This window comes from Theropithecus gelada, chromosome 10 (genome assembly GCF_003255815.1).
Source record: "Theropithecus gelada isolate Dixy chromosome 10, Tgel_1.0, whole genome shotgun sequence".
In the NCBI taxonomy this organism is placed as follows: Eukaryota; Metazoa; Chordata; class Mammalia; order Primates; family Cercopithecidae; genus Theropithecus; species Theropithecus gelada.
Genome location: NC_037678.1, coordinates 12638386 through 12658107, shown reverse-complemented (window position 1 = coordinate 12658107; position 19722 = coordinate 12638386). Strand labels below are relative to the sequence as shown.

Genomic DNA, 19722 nt, shown 5'->3' with positions numbered 1-19722 from the left:
GCTGGAAGGAGGCCGAATGGGAGCACGAGGTGTCCCGCCTCCAAAGGGTGGAGGGCTCCTGGTGGGCGGCGCGGCGGCGGCCGCGGCAGTGAAGTCATCGTGGGGAGGGGCCCGCTTGCGGCGGGTGCGGGGGCTTCGCGGGCACCCAGTGGAGCAGTGGGGGCCCGGCACCGTCGAGGGGCGGGCGATGGGGCGCCGGCCAGTCTTGGTAGGGGTGGGCTCCGTAATGGGGGCGGAGCTGCTGCTGGGTGGGGCGCGCCTCGGGCGGGGACAGAGGCGGTGGGACGCCCGCGCCCAAGGCCGGCCCACAATGAGGCGAGCGGGCAGCGCGGAGTAGGCGGCGGCCGGCCGGGCCGGGCCACGCGGCGGCGCTGCTTGGGCAGGTTGGGGCAGGGCAGCTGGGCGCCCGAGCGAGGACACCGCGGCCCCGCCTCCGCCCCGCCCCGCGCCCTGCCGGTCGGCGCCCGAGCTCGGAGCCGCAGCCGCAGCCGGAAACCGGGCCCGCGCGGCGGCCGCCGTCCCGGCCGAGCCGGGGCCCCGAAGTCAGAGCCGGAGCCGGGCGGGCCGCGGGGTCATGGCGGGGCCGCGGGGCGCGCTGCTGGCCTGGTGCCGCCGACAGTGCGAGGGCTACCGCGGCGTGGAGATCCGCGACCTGAGCAGCTCCTTCCGGGACGGCCTGGCCTTCTGCGCCATCCTGCACCGGCACCGGCCCGACCTGCTGTGAGTTCGGGGCCCCGGACGAGCGGGCGGCGCGGGGCGGGCCGGGGCCGCGACCACCGCCCCCCTCAGTGACGCGGAGCCCGGGCAGTGACAGGCGCCACCCCCGGACGCTGAGACGCCGACCCCCTCGACGAACCCAGACGCCTGGAGGGTCCCTGAGACCCCGGCCCCCGGCGCCCCTCCCCCGCCCGGCCGTCCTGACCCAGCCCCTGGGACCCCAAACCCCCCCCAGAGGCCGGTCCCTCCGCGAGGGACACGGCCCCGCCCACAGAGCGCTGATTTCCGCCGAGGATCACTGAACCCCTAAGCCTTTGACCTCTTTGAAGGGGTGTTGAGCCCTCTTTGGGGGCCCTGGGCCTCTCCTACCCTAAACTCCTCTCCGCTGTGCCTCCCCTCTCCCCCGAGGCTTCCCACATGGGGTGGCCCCTTGCTCCGGGTGTGCAGGTGAACCCTCACTTCTCTGACCCCCCAAATAGGAGTTTGTCTCCAGACACTAGCACAGTTCCCGGCGCAGAGGAGACCTCGGTTAACAGGTGTTGGATGAACGGATGTACAGACCCTGTGCTTTCCCCACTCCTCCCCAGTTAGGACGCAGCCCTGCCTCCCGAGTGTGTGCTCCATGGCCCTGCTGCCCTCCTCAGTGGGGCACGCAGGTGGGGCGCGCAAGAGGAGTCACAGGACTGGCGATGTTGGGAAGACTCCTAGGATCCGATTGACAGACACCAACCGGCTGCTGCAGGTTGTGAAATGGCCCCTTCCTGCCCAGAGCTGCCCAGTGAGGTTCTCATGGGAAAATGCGTTCAGACTCCCCAGAACAGTTGACTTGGAGCCTCTGTCTTTGCTTTCTCTGCCTTGAGCAGAGCACCTCTTCTCCTTTCGTCCATTCATTCCTAAAACACTGGGTGAGTTTTTGTGGTGCCATTCCTTGCACTTCAGGTCTCACCTGTGAATCAGGGAGGAGAGTTCTGGGCCCTACGCCTTCTGCATGCAGCACTCTTGCCAGGGCCCCCCCGGCCTGGCAGATGGAGGCTTTCTGTGCCTGTTCCTCCAGATTTGCACTGTCCAAGGGCAGCATGTGGGAGGGCTTCTAAGGGATTGCCTCGGGATTCCATGGTGCAGGTGCACCTGGTTTACCTGTATGTACCCTGCAGTACCATGTCTGTGGGTCGTGGCTTGGGCCCTGGAGGAGAGGGTTTTGGGGCTGTGAATACAGAAGGGAACAAGATGAGGTGGCCATGTAGGTGGGTCCCTGCCCGCTGTGGGGCATGTGACACCCATACTAATGGAAGCACAAGATTGATACCTGGTTGCCCAGGAGCAGGGGGTAGAAGGATGGAGGAAAAGGGCACCAGGGTTGGACCTGGGCATTGGAAGGGAGGGCCCAAGGGGTCTTCTATTCTGTCTGAGGGGCAGGAGCGAGGCAGGAAGCAGGGACAAACCCAGTGTGGGAGGGGACTTGGGTGTGAAGTGAAGCCATTTGGTGGGCCTGAGCCTGTCATCATCAAAGTAAAGGCCGCTTGGTTTGTGTTCAGCTTCTCCATGTCTTAGGCGCACGGCCTTGGGTCCTCATGGGCTCTCTCCAGGCATCAGTGTCCTCATCTGTGAGGTGGGACTGGTAATGTGACACAGCTCATAGAATTGTTGTGAGGATTGCATGCAATAATAAGCATTCAGTTAACATTCGTTATTGTAAGTAGTGTTATAGGCAATAGGGGAATAATGATAATTTTTAAAATTTTTTTGAGACGGAGTCTCACTCTGTCACCCAGGCTGGAGTGCAGTGGCACGATCATGGCTCACTGCAGTCCTCACCTCCTGGGCTCAAGTGATCCTCCCACCTCAACCTCCCGAGTAGCTGGGACCACAGGTACACGCCACCACGCCTGTCTAATTTTTTTGTATTTGTAGAGATGGGTTTTTGCCATGTGGCCCAGGCTGGTCTTGAACTCTTGAGCTCAAGTAATCTGCCTGCCTCAGTCTCCCAAAGTGCTGGGATTATAGACATGAGCCACCATGCCTGGCCCAATAACAATGTTTGATTTCTTCATTTATTCAACCAGTATTTGTAGAGTTATTGTTCTGTGCTGGACACTGTACCTGGTAATGGAAGTACCAGCCAACAAAACAGACAACCCTACACGCTCTCCCACACCTGTACGGGAAACATGTATAAACGATGATGGCAATTCCATGTACCCTATCAGAGGGCTAGGGGTGGGAGACCTCCTAGGGAGAATATAGTCTTCAAGGAGATGGCAGGAGCCAGGTGAGGGCCGCCAGGTGGGCGTTCTGGCAGAGGACCCCGTCTGAGTAAAGGCGAGGGGCGGGAGGTGTGTGCAGAGCTGGAGGCCGTGTAGCTGAGTGGGGAGCACAAGGCAGCGAGTTGGGAGATGCAGTTGGGACAGATGGCTGACAGCTGCTTTTGCTGGCTAAGAAGCATGGATAGGGGCCTCAGGGAACCTTGCGGGTTTGTTTTTGTTTTTGTTTTTGTTTTTTTTGAGATGGAGGCCTGTCACCCAGGCTGGAGTGCAATGAATGGTATGATCTCAGCTCACCGCTACCTCCGCCTCCCGGGTTCAAGCAATTCTCCTGCCTCAGCCTCCCAAGTAGCTGGGATTACAGGCACATACCACCATGCCCGGCTAATTTTTGTAGTTTTTAGTAGAGATGGGGTTTCACCATGTTGGCCGAGCTCATCTGGAACTCCTGACCTCAGGTGATCCACCTGCCTCGGCCTCCCAAAGTGCTGTGATTACAGGCGTGAGCCACCAAGCCTGGCCGAGCCACATGAGTTTTTTTTTTTTTTTTTTTTTTTTTTTTTTTTTTTGAGACTGAGTCTGGCTCTGTCGCCCAGGCTGGAGTGCGGTGGCCGGATCTCAGCTCACTGCAAGCTCCGCCTCCCGGGTTCACGCCATTCTCCTGCCTCAGCCTCCCGAGTAGCTGGGACTACAGGCGCCCGCCACTTCGCCCGGCTAGTTTTTGTATTTTTTAGTAGAGACGGGGTTTCACCGTGTTAGCCAGGATGGTCTCGATCTCCTGACCTCGTGATCCGCCCGTCTCGGCCTCCCAAAGTGCTGGGATTACAGGCTTGAGCCACCGCGCCCGGCTGCCACATAAGTTTTAAGCAAGGGAGGGATGTGGCTGGAAAAATTGTGCAGGGGAGGGCGGCTCCCCTTCTGAATCCAGAATCATGTCCAGGCATTCATTTGCAATGCTGTCAGCCCATTGCACAGGAAAAAAGCTGAGGCCCAGGTCCCACATAATGTGTAGGGAGGGCCTCAGTCGTGGGTTGGGAGGATCTCCGTGAGAGTAGGGGTGAGGGCCTAGGGTGAGGGCGAGAATCATCTCTTAAAGTGGTTCAGGCTTCTGGGGTCGTGGGCCCTGCCTGGGTGAACCCAGTGTTGGCCCAGGGCTCTGCTGGGATGAGGGTTGTGGGGGCTGGGCCATCCCTCCGCACCACCCGAAATCCAGACATGTTTAAGCTCCTTTGAGGGCATGGACCATGTGGGTTTCATTTCTGCGTCCTTCATTTTCCCCAGAGCCAAGTAGAACTCCGTGGGCCTCGGAGGACTCTCAGAAAATATATGTGTTACCAAAACACAGATGTTAATTAGGGACAGAGATGGGGGTGGAAGAAGTTGGAGGAAAACCTGCAGGATCCTGAAGTCTTTTTTTACAGTTTTCACACTGTTTTCAGCATTGATTCATTCAACAAACATTTACAGAGTGTCTTCGAAATTTGGGGAACTGTGTAGGGAACTGGGGGCACAGAGTGGATAGAATGTGACCCCAGCCTTCTAGGAACACTTGTGGGGTGACTGAAATAAATGGCTGAGACAAGTTGCTTTTGTCTCATATGGTCTTGGAACAAGCCTCTGTTGGGGGCTGGGTACCATGGTGTTCCCTCACCCTGTCACAGTGTCATGTACCGGACTGGGAGATGGAGGTTTCAAGAGGTGAAACAGCTTGCTAAGGTCGCACTCTGAGGCAGTGGCAGAAAAGGGGAGCTAGGAAGGCAGCCCAGGGGAGAAGGAAGTGGCCTGGACAGAGTGGCAAAAAGGGAGCTGGTGCCCAGACATAGTCACCTTCCCTCTCCCTGTCCACCCAGCCCTGGGGCACCAGACTCCTTCCAGGGTCCTCAAGCAACTCTTTCCTGCCCAGGGTTCACAGTCCCTGGCCCCTGCCTGGAAAAGTGTTGGGGGCAGGGGGAGGGGCTGTGCTTATCCAGCTCCCTCATATCTACGAGGCCTGCTCTTTACCAAGCTGGGACTCCACCAGCTTGGGAGGTGGTACTAGTGCTTTCCCTGATTTGCAGATGGAACAATGAATACTGGAAGGACTGCTGATCCCCCCAACCCATGGTCACATGGGAGTTCAGCCCTCAGAGGCGGTGTGGCCTGCTCTTGCCTCTGCCCACCCATCTCTGGCAGTCAGGGCTGCAGTTTTCAGCCATAGAAGGGCAAGGCTGCATGCGGGTGCACCCAGGAGGCCGACGGCGGGAAGCCTGAGCTGCCTCTGCTGGTTTCAGCGGTCTGGAGTGGGGAGGGAGGAGGGGGATAAATAAAGCCTGCAGGCCAGCCAGCTGTCCCGTGCTGGGGCCCCCAGACAGGCCCTGCCGCCTCTCACCTGTCCCAGTTTAGAAACTAGAAAATCCCTCACTGCTTCCCCAATGGAAGCTGCCCCAGGAGTGGCCCAGCGGGGCCAACCAGCTGTTCTGTGCCAGCAGCTCCAGAGTATGTAGATTTCCACTCTGGTTCAAACTTGTTCTTCTATTCGTGGCCCCATTATGAAAAACATTCATCTGCAAGCTGGACTGGGTTGGGATTCAGCAAATCGGTGTGGCTTCTCCAAGTACGTGATACATCTGCAGGGGCCTGTGAGCAGTGGAAGGGCGAGGCATGTGGATTCCCAGGGCTGGTGGCTTCCTTTCTCCAGGACTCAGTATCCTTATCTGTAAAATGAGATCGATTCTTGCCAAACAGAGTTGCTATGAAAAGAAAGTAAATGAGACAGCGGAGCCCAGCACCGCGCCCTGGGTGAGGTCACATGCGGGCCTTAGTTGTGTCTTTGCCGCGGACTCCAGAGGTGGCTTCCTGGAAAGAGGGAAGGGATCTAAAGCTTGAAAGCTTGGGCTTGAGCCCCGCCCCTTCTCAGTGATTTCCCAGCCTCTGCTTGGATGCCTCCAGGGTCTGTGAGCTCACGCCCTGCCCTGCCCTGGCAGCTCCAGCTCTAGCAGCAAGTGTTTGCTGCCTCAGTTTCCCCCCCAGTAATCCACAGACTCTCCCTAGCAACCCTGCTGAGGCTGATGCTGGCCGGGACAAGGTCTTCTCTGTTCAGCTCCTTTCTGACTCTGACCCTGCCCCTATTCCCCAGTCACCTCCCCTCTTGACCAATCATCCTCCCTTTGCCTCTTGCAGAGATTTTGATTCGCTTTCCAAGGACAATGTCTTCGAGAATAACCGTTTGGTAAGTTCCTGGACAGATGGAAGCCCAAGAGGCTCTGTGTGTGTGTGTGTGTGTGTGTGTGTGTGTGTGTGTGTGTTTGGTGGGGAGGGCAGGGGTCTTGCAGGGTGGCTGCCCTTGTACACCGGCCCTGGCTGCACCTCTCCCCACTCTCTACTTCCCACCAACCCCCTCATGCATGGAGCACCAGGCTTCCTTTTTCTCTAGGCCGTCCTGTGGCGCTTGGGTGGGATTGATACTGAGGGGAGCCCACAGTCACCCCATCCCACCGAGGGGAGCTGAGCCTAGGCTGAGGGTCGCCCCCTAACGCTGCCTCCTCCTTGGCCTCCTCTTCCTGCTGTGGCTGCTCCCACCCTTGCACCTGTCACCGCCCCAGGCCTTTGAAGTGGCTGAGAAGGAGCTGGGGATCCCTGCTCTCCTGGACCCCAGTGACATGGTCTCCATGAGCGTCCCTGACTGCCTCAGCATCATGACCTATGTGTCCCAGTATTACAACCACTTCTCCAGTCCTGGCCAAGGTGAGAGGGGGACTCAGCCTTTCATGGAGGCTGGCCCAGGGGGTGGCCCTGGGGATGTCTGATGCTTGCTACTGGTTTTCTGAGTTGCAAACAGGCTGCTGAGGAGTATATCATTCATTTACTTATTCATTCATTCATTCATGAAATATTTCTTTTTTTTTTTTGAGACAGAGTTTTGCCCTTTTTTTTTTGAGATGGAGTCTCGCTCCGTCACCCAGGTTGGAGTGCAATGGCACAATCTCAGCTCACTGCGACCTCTGCCTCCCGGGTTTAACCTCCTGCCTCAGACTCCCGAGTAGCTGGGATTACAGGCGCCCGGCACCATGCCCAGCTAATTTTTTGTGTCTTTAGTAGAGATAGGGTTTCACCATGTTGGCCAGGCTGGTCTCAAACTCCTGACCTCGTGATCTGCCCGCCTTGGCCTCCCCAAGTGCTGGGATTACAAGTGTGAGCCACCGTGCCTGGTCCCTCTTTTTCTTTTCTTTTTTTTTTTTTGAGGTGGAGTTTCGCTCTTATTGCCTAGGCTAGAGTGCAATGGCGTGATCTTGTCTCCCTGCAACCTCCACCTCCGAAGTTTAAGCGATTCTCCTGTCTCAGCCTCCTGAGTAGTTGTGCTTACAGGCAACCGCCACTACGCCTGGCTAATTTTTGGTATTTTTAGTAGAGATGGGGTTTCACCCTGTTGGCCAGGCTGGTCTTGAACTCGTGACCTCAAGTGATCCGCCTGCCTCGGCCTCCCAAAGTGCTGTGACTACAGGCGTGAGCCACTGGTGCCTGGCCTGAAATACTTCTTGAATAAAAGAGCCCTGTGCTGGGCTCTGGGGTTGCAGCTGTGAATGTAATCGCTGCTGAATTCCCATGGGGGAAACAGACACCAAACACATCCACCAGAAAATGAACACAATCACATCAGAGGAGACACAGCAGGTTGAGTTCATCTGCAGCATGGAGTCCACCTCCCCGGCACCTACCCTCACTTCCTGTTTGCAGACACTTCCTTGGGTTTTTCCTCCAGCAGGGAAGTGGCCCGGTCTGGTGAGGCTGCTGTGCTGTCTTCCACAGAAGTGACTAAGAGCTGAGAGGCTGGGGAACTGGGGAACCGGAGTTGCAGGAGCTACAAGGTGACCTTGGTTCTGAGTGAGGTCACTGGGCATTCCCATGCAAGAACCTCTCTTGGGGGCAGCTGGGCCTCCCCTTCTGCAGAGAGGAAATAGGCCCAGAGAGGGGAAGCAAGGAGCTCAAGATCACACAGCAGACAAACTGAACAGCTGGGTTGAGAATCCAGGTGTCCTGAATCCTACGCTGGGTTCCTGCTGCCCCTGGGTCTGAGTAGAGCCCGTTTCAGCCCCTCCCTCCTGCCTCTGCTCTCAGTCTGGACAGTCCTGGCCCAACTCTTTTTTTTTTGATAGGGAGTTTTGCTTTTGTTGCCTAGGCTAGAGTGCAATAGCGTGATCTCGGCTCACTGCAACCCCTGCTCCCGGGGTTCAAGCGATTCTCCTGCTTTAGCTTCCTGAATAGCTGGGATTATAGGCATGCGCCAACATGTCTGGCTACTTTCTGTGTTTTTAGTAGAGATAGGGTTTCGCTACTTTGGCCAGGCTGGTCTCGAACTGCTGACCTCAGGTGATCCACCACTATGCCTGGTTAATTTTTTTATTTTTATTTTGGTAGAGACAAGTTCTTGCTACATTGCCCAGGCTGGTCTCAACAACAATCCGCCCGCCTCAGCCTCCCAAAGTGGTAGGATTACAGGCATAAGCCACTGTGCCCAGCCCTGGGCCAACTCTTTAAAGAGTTTTATGAAGTCAGAGGTTTCTTTCCTTTTTTTTTTTTTTTTGAAATGGAGTTTCACTCTTCTTGCCCAGGTTGGAGTGCAATGGTGCGGTCTTGGCTTGCTGCAACCTACACCTCCCAGGTTCAAGCGATTCTCCTGCCTCAGCCTCCCAAGTAGCTGGGATTACAGGCACCCGCCACCACACCCAGCTAATTTTTGTAGTTTTAGTAGAGATGGGGTTTCGTCATGTTGGCCAGGCTGGTCTCGAATTCCTGACCTCAGGTGATCCACCCACCTCAGCCTCCCAAAGTGCTGGGATTACAGGCTTGAGTCACTGCACCCAGCCATCTTTTCTTTCATTATATATATATATATATAAAATGAAATGTATATACACACATGTGTATATACACATACACACACATATACATATATATGTACATATATTATGTGTATACACACACACACACACACACACATATATATAGGTTTTTTTTTTTTTGAGATGGAGTCTCTCTCTGTCACCCGGGCTGGAGTGCAGTGGTGCGATCTCGGCTCACTGCAAGCTCCGCCTCCCAGGTTCCCGCCATTCTCCTGCCTCAGCCTCCCGAGTAGCTGGGACTACAGGCGCCCGCCCCCTCGCCCGGCTAATTTTTTGTATTTTTAGTAGAGACGGGGTTTCACCGGGTTGGCCAGGATGGTCTCGATCTCCTGACCTCGTGATCTGCCCGCCTCGGCCTCCCAAAGTGCTGGGATTACAGGCTTGAGCCACCGCGCCCGGCCAGTTGTTTTTTTTTTTGAGACAGGGTTTAACTCTGTTGTGTTGCCCAGGCTGGAGTGCAGTGGCATGACCACAGCTCAATGTGTCCTCAACCTTCCTGGGCTCCAGTGATCCTTCTACCTCAGCCTACTGAGAAGCTGGGGCTACTGGTGCATGCAACCACACCCAGCTAATTTTTATATTTTTAGTAGAAGTGCAGTTTCACCATGTTACCCAGGTTGGTCTTGAACTCCTGAACTCAAAGGATCTACCCTTCTTGGCCTCTCAAAGTGCTGGGATTACAGGCGTGAGCCACTATGCCCAGCCATAAATAAATCACTTTAGAAAATAAAGAAAAGAGGCCGGGCGCGGTGGCTCAAGCCTGTAATCCCAGCACTTTGGGAGGCCGAGACGGGTGGATCACGAGGTCAGAAGATCAAGACCATCCTGGCTGACACGGTGAAACCCCGTCTCTACTAAAAAATACAAAAAACTAGCCGGGCGAGATGGCGGGCGCCTGTAGTCCCAGTTACTTGGGAGGCTGAGGCAGGAGAATGGCGTAAACCCGGGAGGCGGAGCTTGCAGTGAGCTGAGATCCGGCCACTGCACTCCAGCCCGGGCGACAGAGCGAGACTCCGTCTCAAAAAAAAAAAAAAAAAAAAAAGAAAATAAAGAAAAGAGCCGGGTGAAGTGGCTCATGCCTGTAATCCCAGCACCTTGGGAGGCCGAGGCGGGCGGATTGTTGTTGAGACCAGCCTGGGCAACATAGCAAGAACCTATCTCTACCAAAATAGAAATAAAAAAATTAACCAGGCATAGTGGTGGCACACCTGTAGTCCTAGCTACTGAGGCTGAGGTGGGAGGTTTGCTTGAAGCCAGGAGTTTGAAGCTGTGGTGAGCTATGATCACGCCAGTGCACTCCGGCCTGGGCAACAGAGCGTGACACCATCCCTAAACACAAAAAATAAACAGGAAAACTTAGAACGTGGCAAAAGCAGAAAAATTAAAATAATATGTTATACCCCTTCCCCCAATGTAACACTAGGGATTAAAATAATTGAACTAATAACATTGTGTATATTTTAATGGAAAACAAAATGAAAGTATTTCCAGACCTCCGAGGCTTTGGTGAGAGGCGGTCTAAGGTTGGGGTTAAAAACATGGACTCAAAATTTTCACTCTGCCGTTTCCTCTTTGGGTGACCATGGGTCAGTTATTTAACCACTCTGCCTCAGTTTCCCTTTTGCAGTTAGGATAGGAATAACACCCATCTCACAGGGTTGACTTGAGGAGTAAATGAGGAAATGTATAAACCTGTGTTTAGCATGTATTTAGATTAGTTTTTTTTTTTTTTTTGAGACAGAGTCTCGCTCTGTCATCCAGGCTAGAGTGCAGTGGCACGACCTTGGCAGACTGCAGCCTCTGCCTCCCAGATTCAAGCGATTCTCATGCCTCAGTCTCCCAAGTAGCTGGGATTACAGGCATGCACCACCATGCCTGGCTTAATTTCTGTATTTTTAGTAGAGATGGGGTTTCACTTTGTTGGCCGAGCTGGTCTGGGATTGCTGACCTTAAGTGATCCACCCACCTTGGCCTCCGAAAGCGCTGGGATTACAGGTGTGAGCCACTGTGCCCAGCCAAGATTAGTATTCTTATTACTTCTTATGCCATTGATCAGCGTTTAGCTGGCTTCCTTCGAATTGCAATTCAGCCTTAGCCCACAACCTTCCTTGTGACCAAACCTGAATCTCTCTCTACTGGGCTCTTCTCTGGGACTCTGTGGTGGGGGGTGGGCGGGGGGTGCGGGGAGCTGTTGGTGGTGCCCAGCTCATTTGTTGGCCCTCTCTGGGCAGCCTGGTAGGCAGGGGCAGCCCTGGTGGGCCCAGGTTACCGTGCTGAGCGTGGGCACGGGCGCTCCCTTTCCCTGCAGGGATTCTCATTGATGAAGGTACAGTTTATGGCAGATAGTCCCTTGTCTGTTATGCTGCCTGTATTGTCAACCTCGCGATGTATTTTCATACCTTCTCTAATAAATCTGCCTTTTGTAATAAAAAAAAAAAAAAGGTACAGTTTGTGCCTTTCGTACAACTTGGCCCCTAAATACAAACCATTTTTATCCCATCTGCTGCTTGAGCAAACAGTGATGTGTTCCAACTCTGGAGGCAAAGCTGACTGTTTGACTCCCCCAGATGGTCCTGGACTGTACTTTCTGGGCAAGTGGAGGCATTTCAAGAGTGACTTTGACTAGCCTTGACTTTTTTTTTTTTTTTTTGAGACGGAGTCTCACTCTGTTGCCCAGGCTGGAGTGCAGTGGCGCTATCTCGGCTCACTGCAAGCTCCGTCTCCCAGGTTCATGCCATTCTCCTGCCTCAGCCTCCCAAGTAGCTAGGACTACAGGCACCCACTGCCACGCCCGGCTAATTTTTTGCATTTTTAGTAGAGACGGGGTTTCACCGTGTTAGTCAGGATGGTCTCGATCTCCTGACCTCGTGATCCGCCCACCTCGGCCTCCCCAAGTGCTGGGATTACAGGCGTGAGCCACCGCGCCCAGCCTGACTAGCCTTGACTTTTTACCAGACTGGGTAACTTTGGAGCCTGCCCCTGGCTGAGATGTTGCGGTGCTGTGCTGAGTGTTCCGCTGTGCCACCACGCTCAGTGGGTGCCAGTGATCCTGGGCACAGCAGATGGACCCCCGCCCTGGAGGAGCTGCAGGCTGCTCAGGGAGCCAGGGCATGATTGAAGGAAGCCCAGGGGCTGTGCGAAATCAGAAAGGGGTTGGGGAGTAATGTCAGGATGAAGTCCAGCTTCTTCGTGTGGCTTCTAAGAGCCTCTCCCCAGTCAGCTGGAGCCACTCCTGGCACCAACCATAGTGTTGTTGAATTTCTTTGTTTTTTTTTTTTGAGACAGTCTTGCTTGGTCGCCCAGGCTGGAGTGCAGTGGTGCGATCTCTACTCACTGTAACCTCTACCTCCCGGATTCAAGCGATTCTCCTGCCTTAGCCTTCTGAGTGGCTGTGATTATAGGCGCGCACCACCACACCCAGCTAATTTTTGTATTTTTGGTAGAGACGGGGGTTTCACTATGTTGGCCAGGCTGGTCTTGAACTCCTGACCTCAAGTGATCCGCCCACCTCAGCCTCCCAAAGTGCTGGGATTACAGGTGTGAGCCACCACGCCCGGCCTGAGGAACTGAGTCTTAGAGGAACCAGGGTGGGTGGGTTTGTTCTGGTGAGGGGGTGTGCAGGCCAGGTTCTGGCCCCCCATACCCACCTAGGGATAGGCAGGACAGCTCCTTGTCAACCCCAAGGAGGCAGCCCCTTTTCTGAGCTGTCAGGCCAGCATCATGTGGCTCCTTTCTTTTCCTTTCCTTCACCTCTTCTACCCTGGTGGTGGGGAAGCTGCTGGTGCAGCCACACGTGGGTGCTGTGTTCTGTGATCGTACTGTTGCACCATTGTTCGGATTGGCTATGTGCAGCAGGAGTCACTCTCCCCATTTGATGGAGGTTCAGTGAGATTCAGTGACTTGCCCTCAGCACTTAGCTGAAAACTGGAGGTGTCCCCAGGTCCGCGTGAAGTGGGAGCCAGCTCCTGTCCCACTGTATGAGGTGGTCTGCCTTAAGGTGATGGCTACAGGTCTCAAATCTTCGGCCAGGTTGGGACCTCCTGGGACTCCAGGCTCTCCACCTGCTTCAGGGCCCCTTTCCCATCTCTTGGCAGCTGGTGTCTCACCACCCAGAAAGGGCCTGGCACCCTGTTCCCCGCCATCTGTAGCACCCACTTCAGCGGAACCAGAAGATGTGGCTCAGGTAGGCAGATCCCTGGAGAGGTGGGAGGGCCGGGGGTGGAGGGGGTGAGTTATGTGGACAGCTATCATTGCAGTGACTGGGTCATGTGAGGAAGTTAGCCCTGACAGTGTTCAGACGGTGCTTGTTCTCTGTCCCTGCCACACTGGCTTTGGGAACAGGTGTCCCTGACTGGGGCAGTGAGGCATGGCTCAGGAGGCCAGTCCCATTCTGTGGGCAGGGAGCCCTACCTCCTTCTCCAGGGCTCAGGTGGGGTCAGGAGATGCCAGCTCTGGCAAGGGGAGAGAGGGCGGTCCACAATGCTGAGTTCACCATCATGGGACTGTCAGGAGTTACACACGTAGTAAAGCAAAGATTCCCCTTGATTCCTGTGGAGACAGCTCTGAAATTCCCAGCTTGATTTCCTTTAATTCTCTCAACAACCCAGGGAGGTCAGCATTATGGGCCCTGATACTCAGATGAGGAAACTGAGGCTTAGTGAGGTTTAGTCATTTGTCCAAGGTTACTCAGCAAGGAAGTGGGGGCCAACTGCCAGTCACCTGTTTGAAGGGCTTAGAGGAAATGACACCAGCCGTTCACATCTGGACAGCACCTTACAGTGTATAAAGGGCCTTCCCCTCCTGCTTCCATCCGCTCCTTGCTGGAGGGAGCTAGCCCCAGGGCGGGGTCCCCATGAAGGTACATGGGGCCGAGGCTGGCGGGGGTTATACAGTTTCATTCTGCAGGGGGGACCCAAGCCCACACTCAAGCAGCTTGCTCAGGTTCACTGAGCTTGGACATAGAGAAACTGGGATTTAAATCCATGGCAGTTCTAGGAGAGAACAGAAAAGGCAGCTGAAGTGGGCCTGGGAGGACAGGAACCTGTGGGGGGGGCTCCCCAAAGGGGAGGAAGAGGGGGCAGGAGCCGCCAAGGGGAAGGAGCTGCACAGCCAGGAGCTGCCTTCCTTGGGGGAAGGAAGCCTCAGAAACCGGAAGTCAGGATTTTCGTGTTTCCACAGTGGCTCAGTGACCTTGAATAAGGCTTTCCCCCTTTCTGGGCTTTGGCTTCCTCACCTGGGAGACAGTGGCAGCCTCCTGCCCTCTGCCCCTCCTGGGGCCCTGATGAAGTCCATTTCCACCACGAAAACTGGTGCACACTTGAGTGACGGTGGCCGTTGGAGGGAGGGAGAGGGACGTGACGTGAACAAGATGGCTGGTGACCATGTCCTGCTTCCAACCTCCCCACCTCGTTCTCTGCAGGGCGAGGAGCTCTCCTCAGGCAGCCTGTCAGAGCAGGCCACCGGCCAGACCCCCAGCAGCACGTGCGCGGCCTGCCAGCAGCATGTGCACTTGGTACAGCGCTACCTGGCTGACGGCAGGTTGTACCACCGCCACTGCTTCCGGTGAGTGGCCAGGGCCGCCCGTTACCCCCGAAACCAGGGAGGGTGCTGCCATGGGTTCAGCACACACAGTGCGCCAGGCACTCCTTGCCAGGCCCTTCGCACCAGAGCCCCTGGCTTATCCCCATTTTACTGATGAGCAAATCAAGGCTTAGTGAGGGGAAAAGCACTCGCTCACCCACATGATTTGAGACAGAAACAGGGCTAGAGCACAGGGGTTCTCCTTCCAGCGTCCAGGCTCTTTGAGGATTACTGGGTGATGATGAAGGAGCACTTTAAAAGCCATGTGTACTTTAAAAGCCATTGAAAATTAGCTGGGCGTGGTGGTGCACACCTCTAATCCCAGCTACTTGAGAGGCTGAGGCAGGAGAATCGCTTGAACCCGGGAGGCTGAGGTTACAGGGAGCTGAGATCATGCTACTGCACTCCAGCCTGGGTGACAGAGCGAGACTCTGTCTCAAAAACAAAAAAGAAAAAGGCCATTGAAGAAAGAAAATAAAATATTTGAGCTGGGCGCAGTGGCTCACGCCTGTAATCCCAGCACTTTGGGAGGCCGAGGTGGGTGGATCACGCGGTCAGGGGTTCGAGACCAGCCTGACCAACATGGTGAAACCCCATCTCTACTAAAAATACAAAAATTAGCTTGGCGTGGTGGCGGGCGCCTGTAATCCCAGCTACTCAGGAGGCTAAGGCAGGAGAATTGCTTGAACCCGGGAGGCGGAGATTGCAGTGAGCCAAGATCGCGCCACTGCACTCCAGCACGGGCAAAAAGAGCGAGACTCCATCTAAAAAAAAAATGAAAAAGAAAAGAAAATATTTTAGCTTAAAAAAATTTTTTTTGGGGCCGGGTGCGGTGGCTCAAGCCTGTAATCCCAGCACTTTGGGAGGCCGAGGCAGGTGGATCACGAGGTCAGGAGATTGAGACCATCCTGGCTAACATGGTGAAACCCCGTCTCTACTAAAAATACAAAAAACTAGCCGGGCGTGGTGGCGGGTGCCTGTAGTCCCAGCTACTCGGAGGCTGAGGCAGGAGAATGGCGTGAACCTGGGAGGCGGAGCTTGCAGTGAGCCGAGATCGCGCCACTGCACTCCAGCCTGGGTGACAGAGCGCGAGACTCCGTCTCAAAAAAAAAAAAAAAAAAAAAAAAAATTTTTTTTGGCTGGGCATGGTGGCTCACACCTGTAATCCCAGCACTTTGGGAGGCTGAGGAAGGTGAATCACCTGAAGTCAGGAGTCTGAGACCAGCCTGATCAACATGGTGAAACCTCATCTCTACTAAAAATAGAAAAATTAGCTGGGTGTGGTGGTAGGCACCTGTAATCCCAGCTACTCGGAAAGCTAAGGCAGGAATCGGTTGAACCCGGAAGGTGGAGGTTGCAGTGAGCTGAGATCACACCATTGCACTCCAGCCTGGGCGACAGGGCGAGACTCTGTCTCAAAAAAAAAATTTTTTTTTTCTTTTAAGATGGATGTCACTATGTTGCCCAGGCTGGTCTCAACTTCCTGGGCTCAAGTGATCTTCCTGTCTCATCCTCCCAAGTAGCCGGGACTGTAGGCATGTGCTTCCATACCCTGCTTGAAGTTTTAAAAAATTACATTAACAACTTGCTTTAAGTGTATGGCTTCCAAGGGAAGCCAGATTTTAAGAGTGATATAAGCGGCAAGAAAAGTACAAAAACTTAAAAAATTAATGAAAACATTTTATATGTTTCAAAAATGAAACCAAAAGAGGAAACTGAATAGTCAAGGGAAGCTGGCAGTGGCATCATGACCTTGATCTGGTTGAGTGTGCCTCTGAGTGGGAGACAACTGGTGCTGGAACCCTGGAACCTGATTGCAGAATTGGGGTGTCATGGGGAAAAATCTCAAGGAGGGAACAGACTCTACCAACACAGTCACATCTGGCCACCAGGGCAGTGTTTTAGAAACTTTTTACAGGCCAGAGCTGGGTGTGGAGGCTCATGCCTATAATCCTGGCACTTTGGGAGGCTGGGAGGCCGACGTGGGAGGATCGCTTGAGGCCCAGAGTTTAAGACCAGCCTGGGCAACATAATGAGACTTCATCTCTACAAAAAAATTAAAAAAAAAAAAAAAAAGACCGGGCATGGTGGCTCACGTCTGTAATCTCAGCACTTTGGGAGACCGAGGTGGGTGGATCACGAGGTCGGGAGATCTAGACCAACCTGGCTAACATGGTGAAACCCCGTCTCTACTAAGAATACAAAAAAAATTAGCCAGGCATGGTGGCGGGTGCCTGTAGTCCCAGCTACTCGGGAGGCTGAGGCAGGAGAATGGCGTGAACCTGGGAGGCAGAGCTTGCAGTGAGCTGAGATCACGCCACTGCACTCCAGCCTGGGCGACAGAGCGAGACTCCGTCTCAAAAAAAAAAAAATTAGCCAAGTGTAGTGGCACACACCTGTAGTCTTAGGCACTTGGGAGACAAAGGACAGAGGCAGGAGGATCACTTGAGCCCAGGAGTTTGAGGCTGCAGTGAGTTATGACTGCACTACTGTACTCCAACCTGGGTGACAGTGAGACCATGCCTCAAAAATAAAAAGAAACTTTTTATAGTAACTCCCAGTAAAAAATACACTTGACACTGTGACTAGATGTAAATATTTACCTGAAATAAAACTGTGTAAGTAGAGGCACAGCTGGAGTAAGAGTTTCACAAAGCACTATTTGGCCTTTCTTGTATGATACAGTCTTATACATTGTATCTTATTCTATTTCATTAACAAAACATAGCCGGGAGCGGTGGCTCACGCCTGTAATCCCAGCACTTTGGGAGGCGTAGGCAGGTGGATCACTTGAGGTTAGGAGTTTGAGACCAGCCTGGCCAACATGGTGAAACTCCATCTCTACTAAAAATACCAAAAAAATTAGCCAGGCATGGCGGCAGATGCCTGTAATCCCAGCTACTCAGAAGGCTGAGGCAGGAGAATCGCTTGAACCCGGGAGGCGGAGGTTGCAGTGAGCTGAGGTCACACCATTGCACTCCAGCCTGGGCAACAAGAGCGAGACTCCATCTCAAAAAGAAAAAAAAAGAAAAAGAAAAGAAAACACAAAACACCACCTGATTGGGTAAAACCCACTGCTTTATTTTCCTGAGCCGCTCCTGGATGCAGCCATTCACTGAATGCCACCTCTCGGGGGGACCTTTGCTTCTTCCTCTTGCAGCATAAACTGAAGGCATGTTTCACAACTTCTGTTGCTGATTTTGTGTGATTTTGTGATTTTATTGTTCCACTATGCTTCTGACAGTTACTGTTTTCTATATCCTCTGAGAAGTCTAGAGTATGAATCCTGGAGCTTGGCTGGCAGTTGGGAGGAGGGAAGGGAGGAAACAGCCCTGGGTGCGGCTGGAGGGGTAGCCAGTGGCTGGGCCTGGTTGCCTGGCTAAGTGAACCCCTGTCCTGTCCCCTGCCAGGTGTCGGCGGTGCTCCAGCACCCTGCTCCCTGGGGCCTATGAGAATGGGCCCGAGGAGGGCACCTTTGTGTGTGCAGAACACTGTGCCAGGCTGGGCCCGGGGACGCGGTCAGGGACCAGGCCTGGGCCTTTCTCACAGCCAAAGCAGCAGCACCAGCAGCAACTCGCAGAAGATGCCAAGGATGTTCCAGGAGGCAGCCCCAGCTCCAGTGCTCCTGCAGGGGCTGAGGCCGATGGACCCAAGGCCAGCCCTGAGGCCCGGCCCCAGATCCCTACCAAACCCCGGGTTCCTGGCAAACCACAGGAGCTGGCTAGCACCCCTGCAGGCCGCCCCACCCCCGCCCCCAGGAAGGCCTCCGAGAGCATTGCCCCAGCACCCCCCACGCCCCGGCCCCGCTCCAGTCTGCAGCAGGAGAACCTGGTGGAGCAGGCTGGCAGCAGCAGCCTCGTGAACGGTGAGCAGGGTGCAGTCGGGGCCGGGTGCACTGGGTGGCAGTGCACTACTGAAGTGTGTGTGTCTGGGAGTGTTTGTCGGCCCCTCTCTGTCTGTGCTGCTGTGTTCTGTGCTGTGTTGGGGACTGTCTGTGTTTTTGAGGTTGTTATTATTTATTTATTTATTTATTTATTTTGAGACAGGAGTTTTGCTCTTGTCCCCCAGGCTGGAGTGCAGTGGCGCGATCTCGGCTCACTGCAACTTCCGCCTCCTGGGTTCAAGTGATTCTCCTGCCTCAGCCTCCTGAGTAGCTAGGATTACAGGCATGCGCCACCATGCCCGGCTAATTTTGTGTTTTTTGCTTTTTGTTTTTTTAGAGACGGAGTAGAGACAGGGTTTCTCTATGTTGGTCAGGCTGGTCTTGAACTCCCTACCTTAGGTGATCTGCCTGCCTTGGCCCCCCAAAGTGCTGGGATTACAGGCGTCTGACCTATTATTATTATTTTTGAGACAGAATCCCACTCTGTCACCAAGGCTGGAGTGCAGTGGCACAATCTCGACTCACTGCAACCTCTGCCTCCCGGGTTCAATCAGTTCTCCTGCCTTAGCCTCCTGAGTAGCTGGGATTACAGGCTACCACAGCCTAGCTAGTTTTTGTATTTTTAGTAAAGATGAGGTTTCACCATGTTGGCCAGGCTGGTCTCGAACGCCCGACCTCAGGTGATCCACCCGCCTCAGCCTCTCAAAGTGCTGGGATTACAGGCATGAGCCACTGTGCCCGGCTCTTACTTTTTTTTTTTTTTTTGAGATGGACTCTCACTCTGTCATCCAGGCTGGAGTGCAGTGGCACGATCTTGGCTCACTGCAACCTCTGCCTTCCAGGTTCAAGCGATTCTCCTGCCTCAGCCTCCCAAGTAGATGGGACTATAGGGGCACACCACCATGCCTGGCTAATTTTTGTATTTTTGGGTAGAAACGGGTTTTCATCATGTTGGCCAGGCTGGTCTCAAATTCCTGACTTCAGGTGATCCACCTGCCTTGGTCTCCCAAAGTGTTGGGATTACAGGTGTGAGCCACCGTGCCTGGCCTGTTTCTGAGGTTATTAATTCCTGCCACAAATGCTGAGTTCCTGCGGCCTCTGCTGTGCTGTATTCTCCATGCTGGGACGGTGCAAAGAAAACAGACCCAGGCCCCACCCCTATGCTGCCTTCCTCTGCATGCGCTCTTTTGCATCTGTTTTTGTGGGCTCTAGTTTCAGGGTGGGTAGTAAGTGCCACTCCAAGTGTGCCCGTGTGTCCCCGAGGTCTCTGGGACTCTGCACATTGGTGTCCTTCCTGTGTGTCCTGGCCCATCCACAGGCACACTGCAGGTGACCTCCAAGCCCAGCCTCTATGCTTGCCCATGTCTGGAAGGGGAGACCTCAGGGGCTTGGGGGAGAGCAG

The 19722-nt window shown here is 54.4% G+C and overlaps 1 protein-coding gene across 1 annotated transcript in view; it reads left to right on the top strand.

Annotated features, from left to right (window-relative positions):
- The first annotated feature begins 255 nt into the window (after positions 1-255).
- The window catches only part of MICALL1 (MICAL like 1), a 36280-nt gene continuing 16813 nt past the window's right edge, over positions 256-19722 (top strand). The window contains exons 1-6 of the mRNA XM_025398908.1: positions 256-720; positions 6138-6186; positions 6560-6701; positions 12952-13040; positions 14277-14419; positions 17848-18302. Coding sequence (XP_025254693.1) covers positions 575-720; positions 6138-6186; positions 6560-6701; positions 12952-13040; positions 14277-14419; positions 17848-18302 — 1024 coding nt within the window. The 5' untranslated portion in view covers positions 256-574. The remainder of the gene's footprint in view (positions 721-6137; positions 6187-6559; positions 6702-12951; positions 13041-14276; positions 14420-17847; positions 18303-19722) is intronic.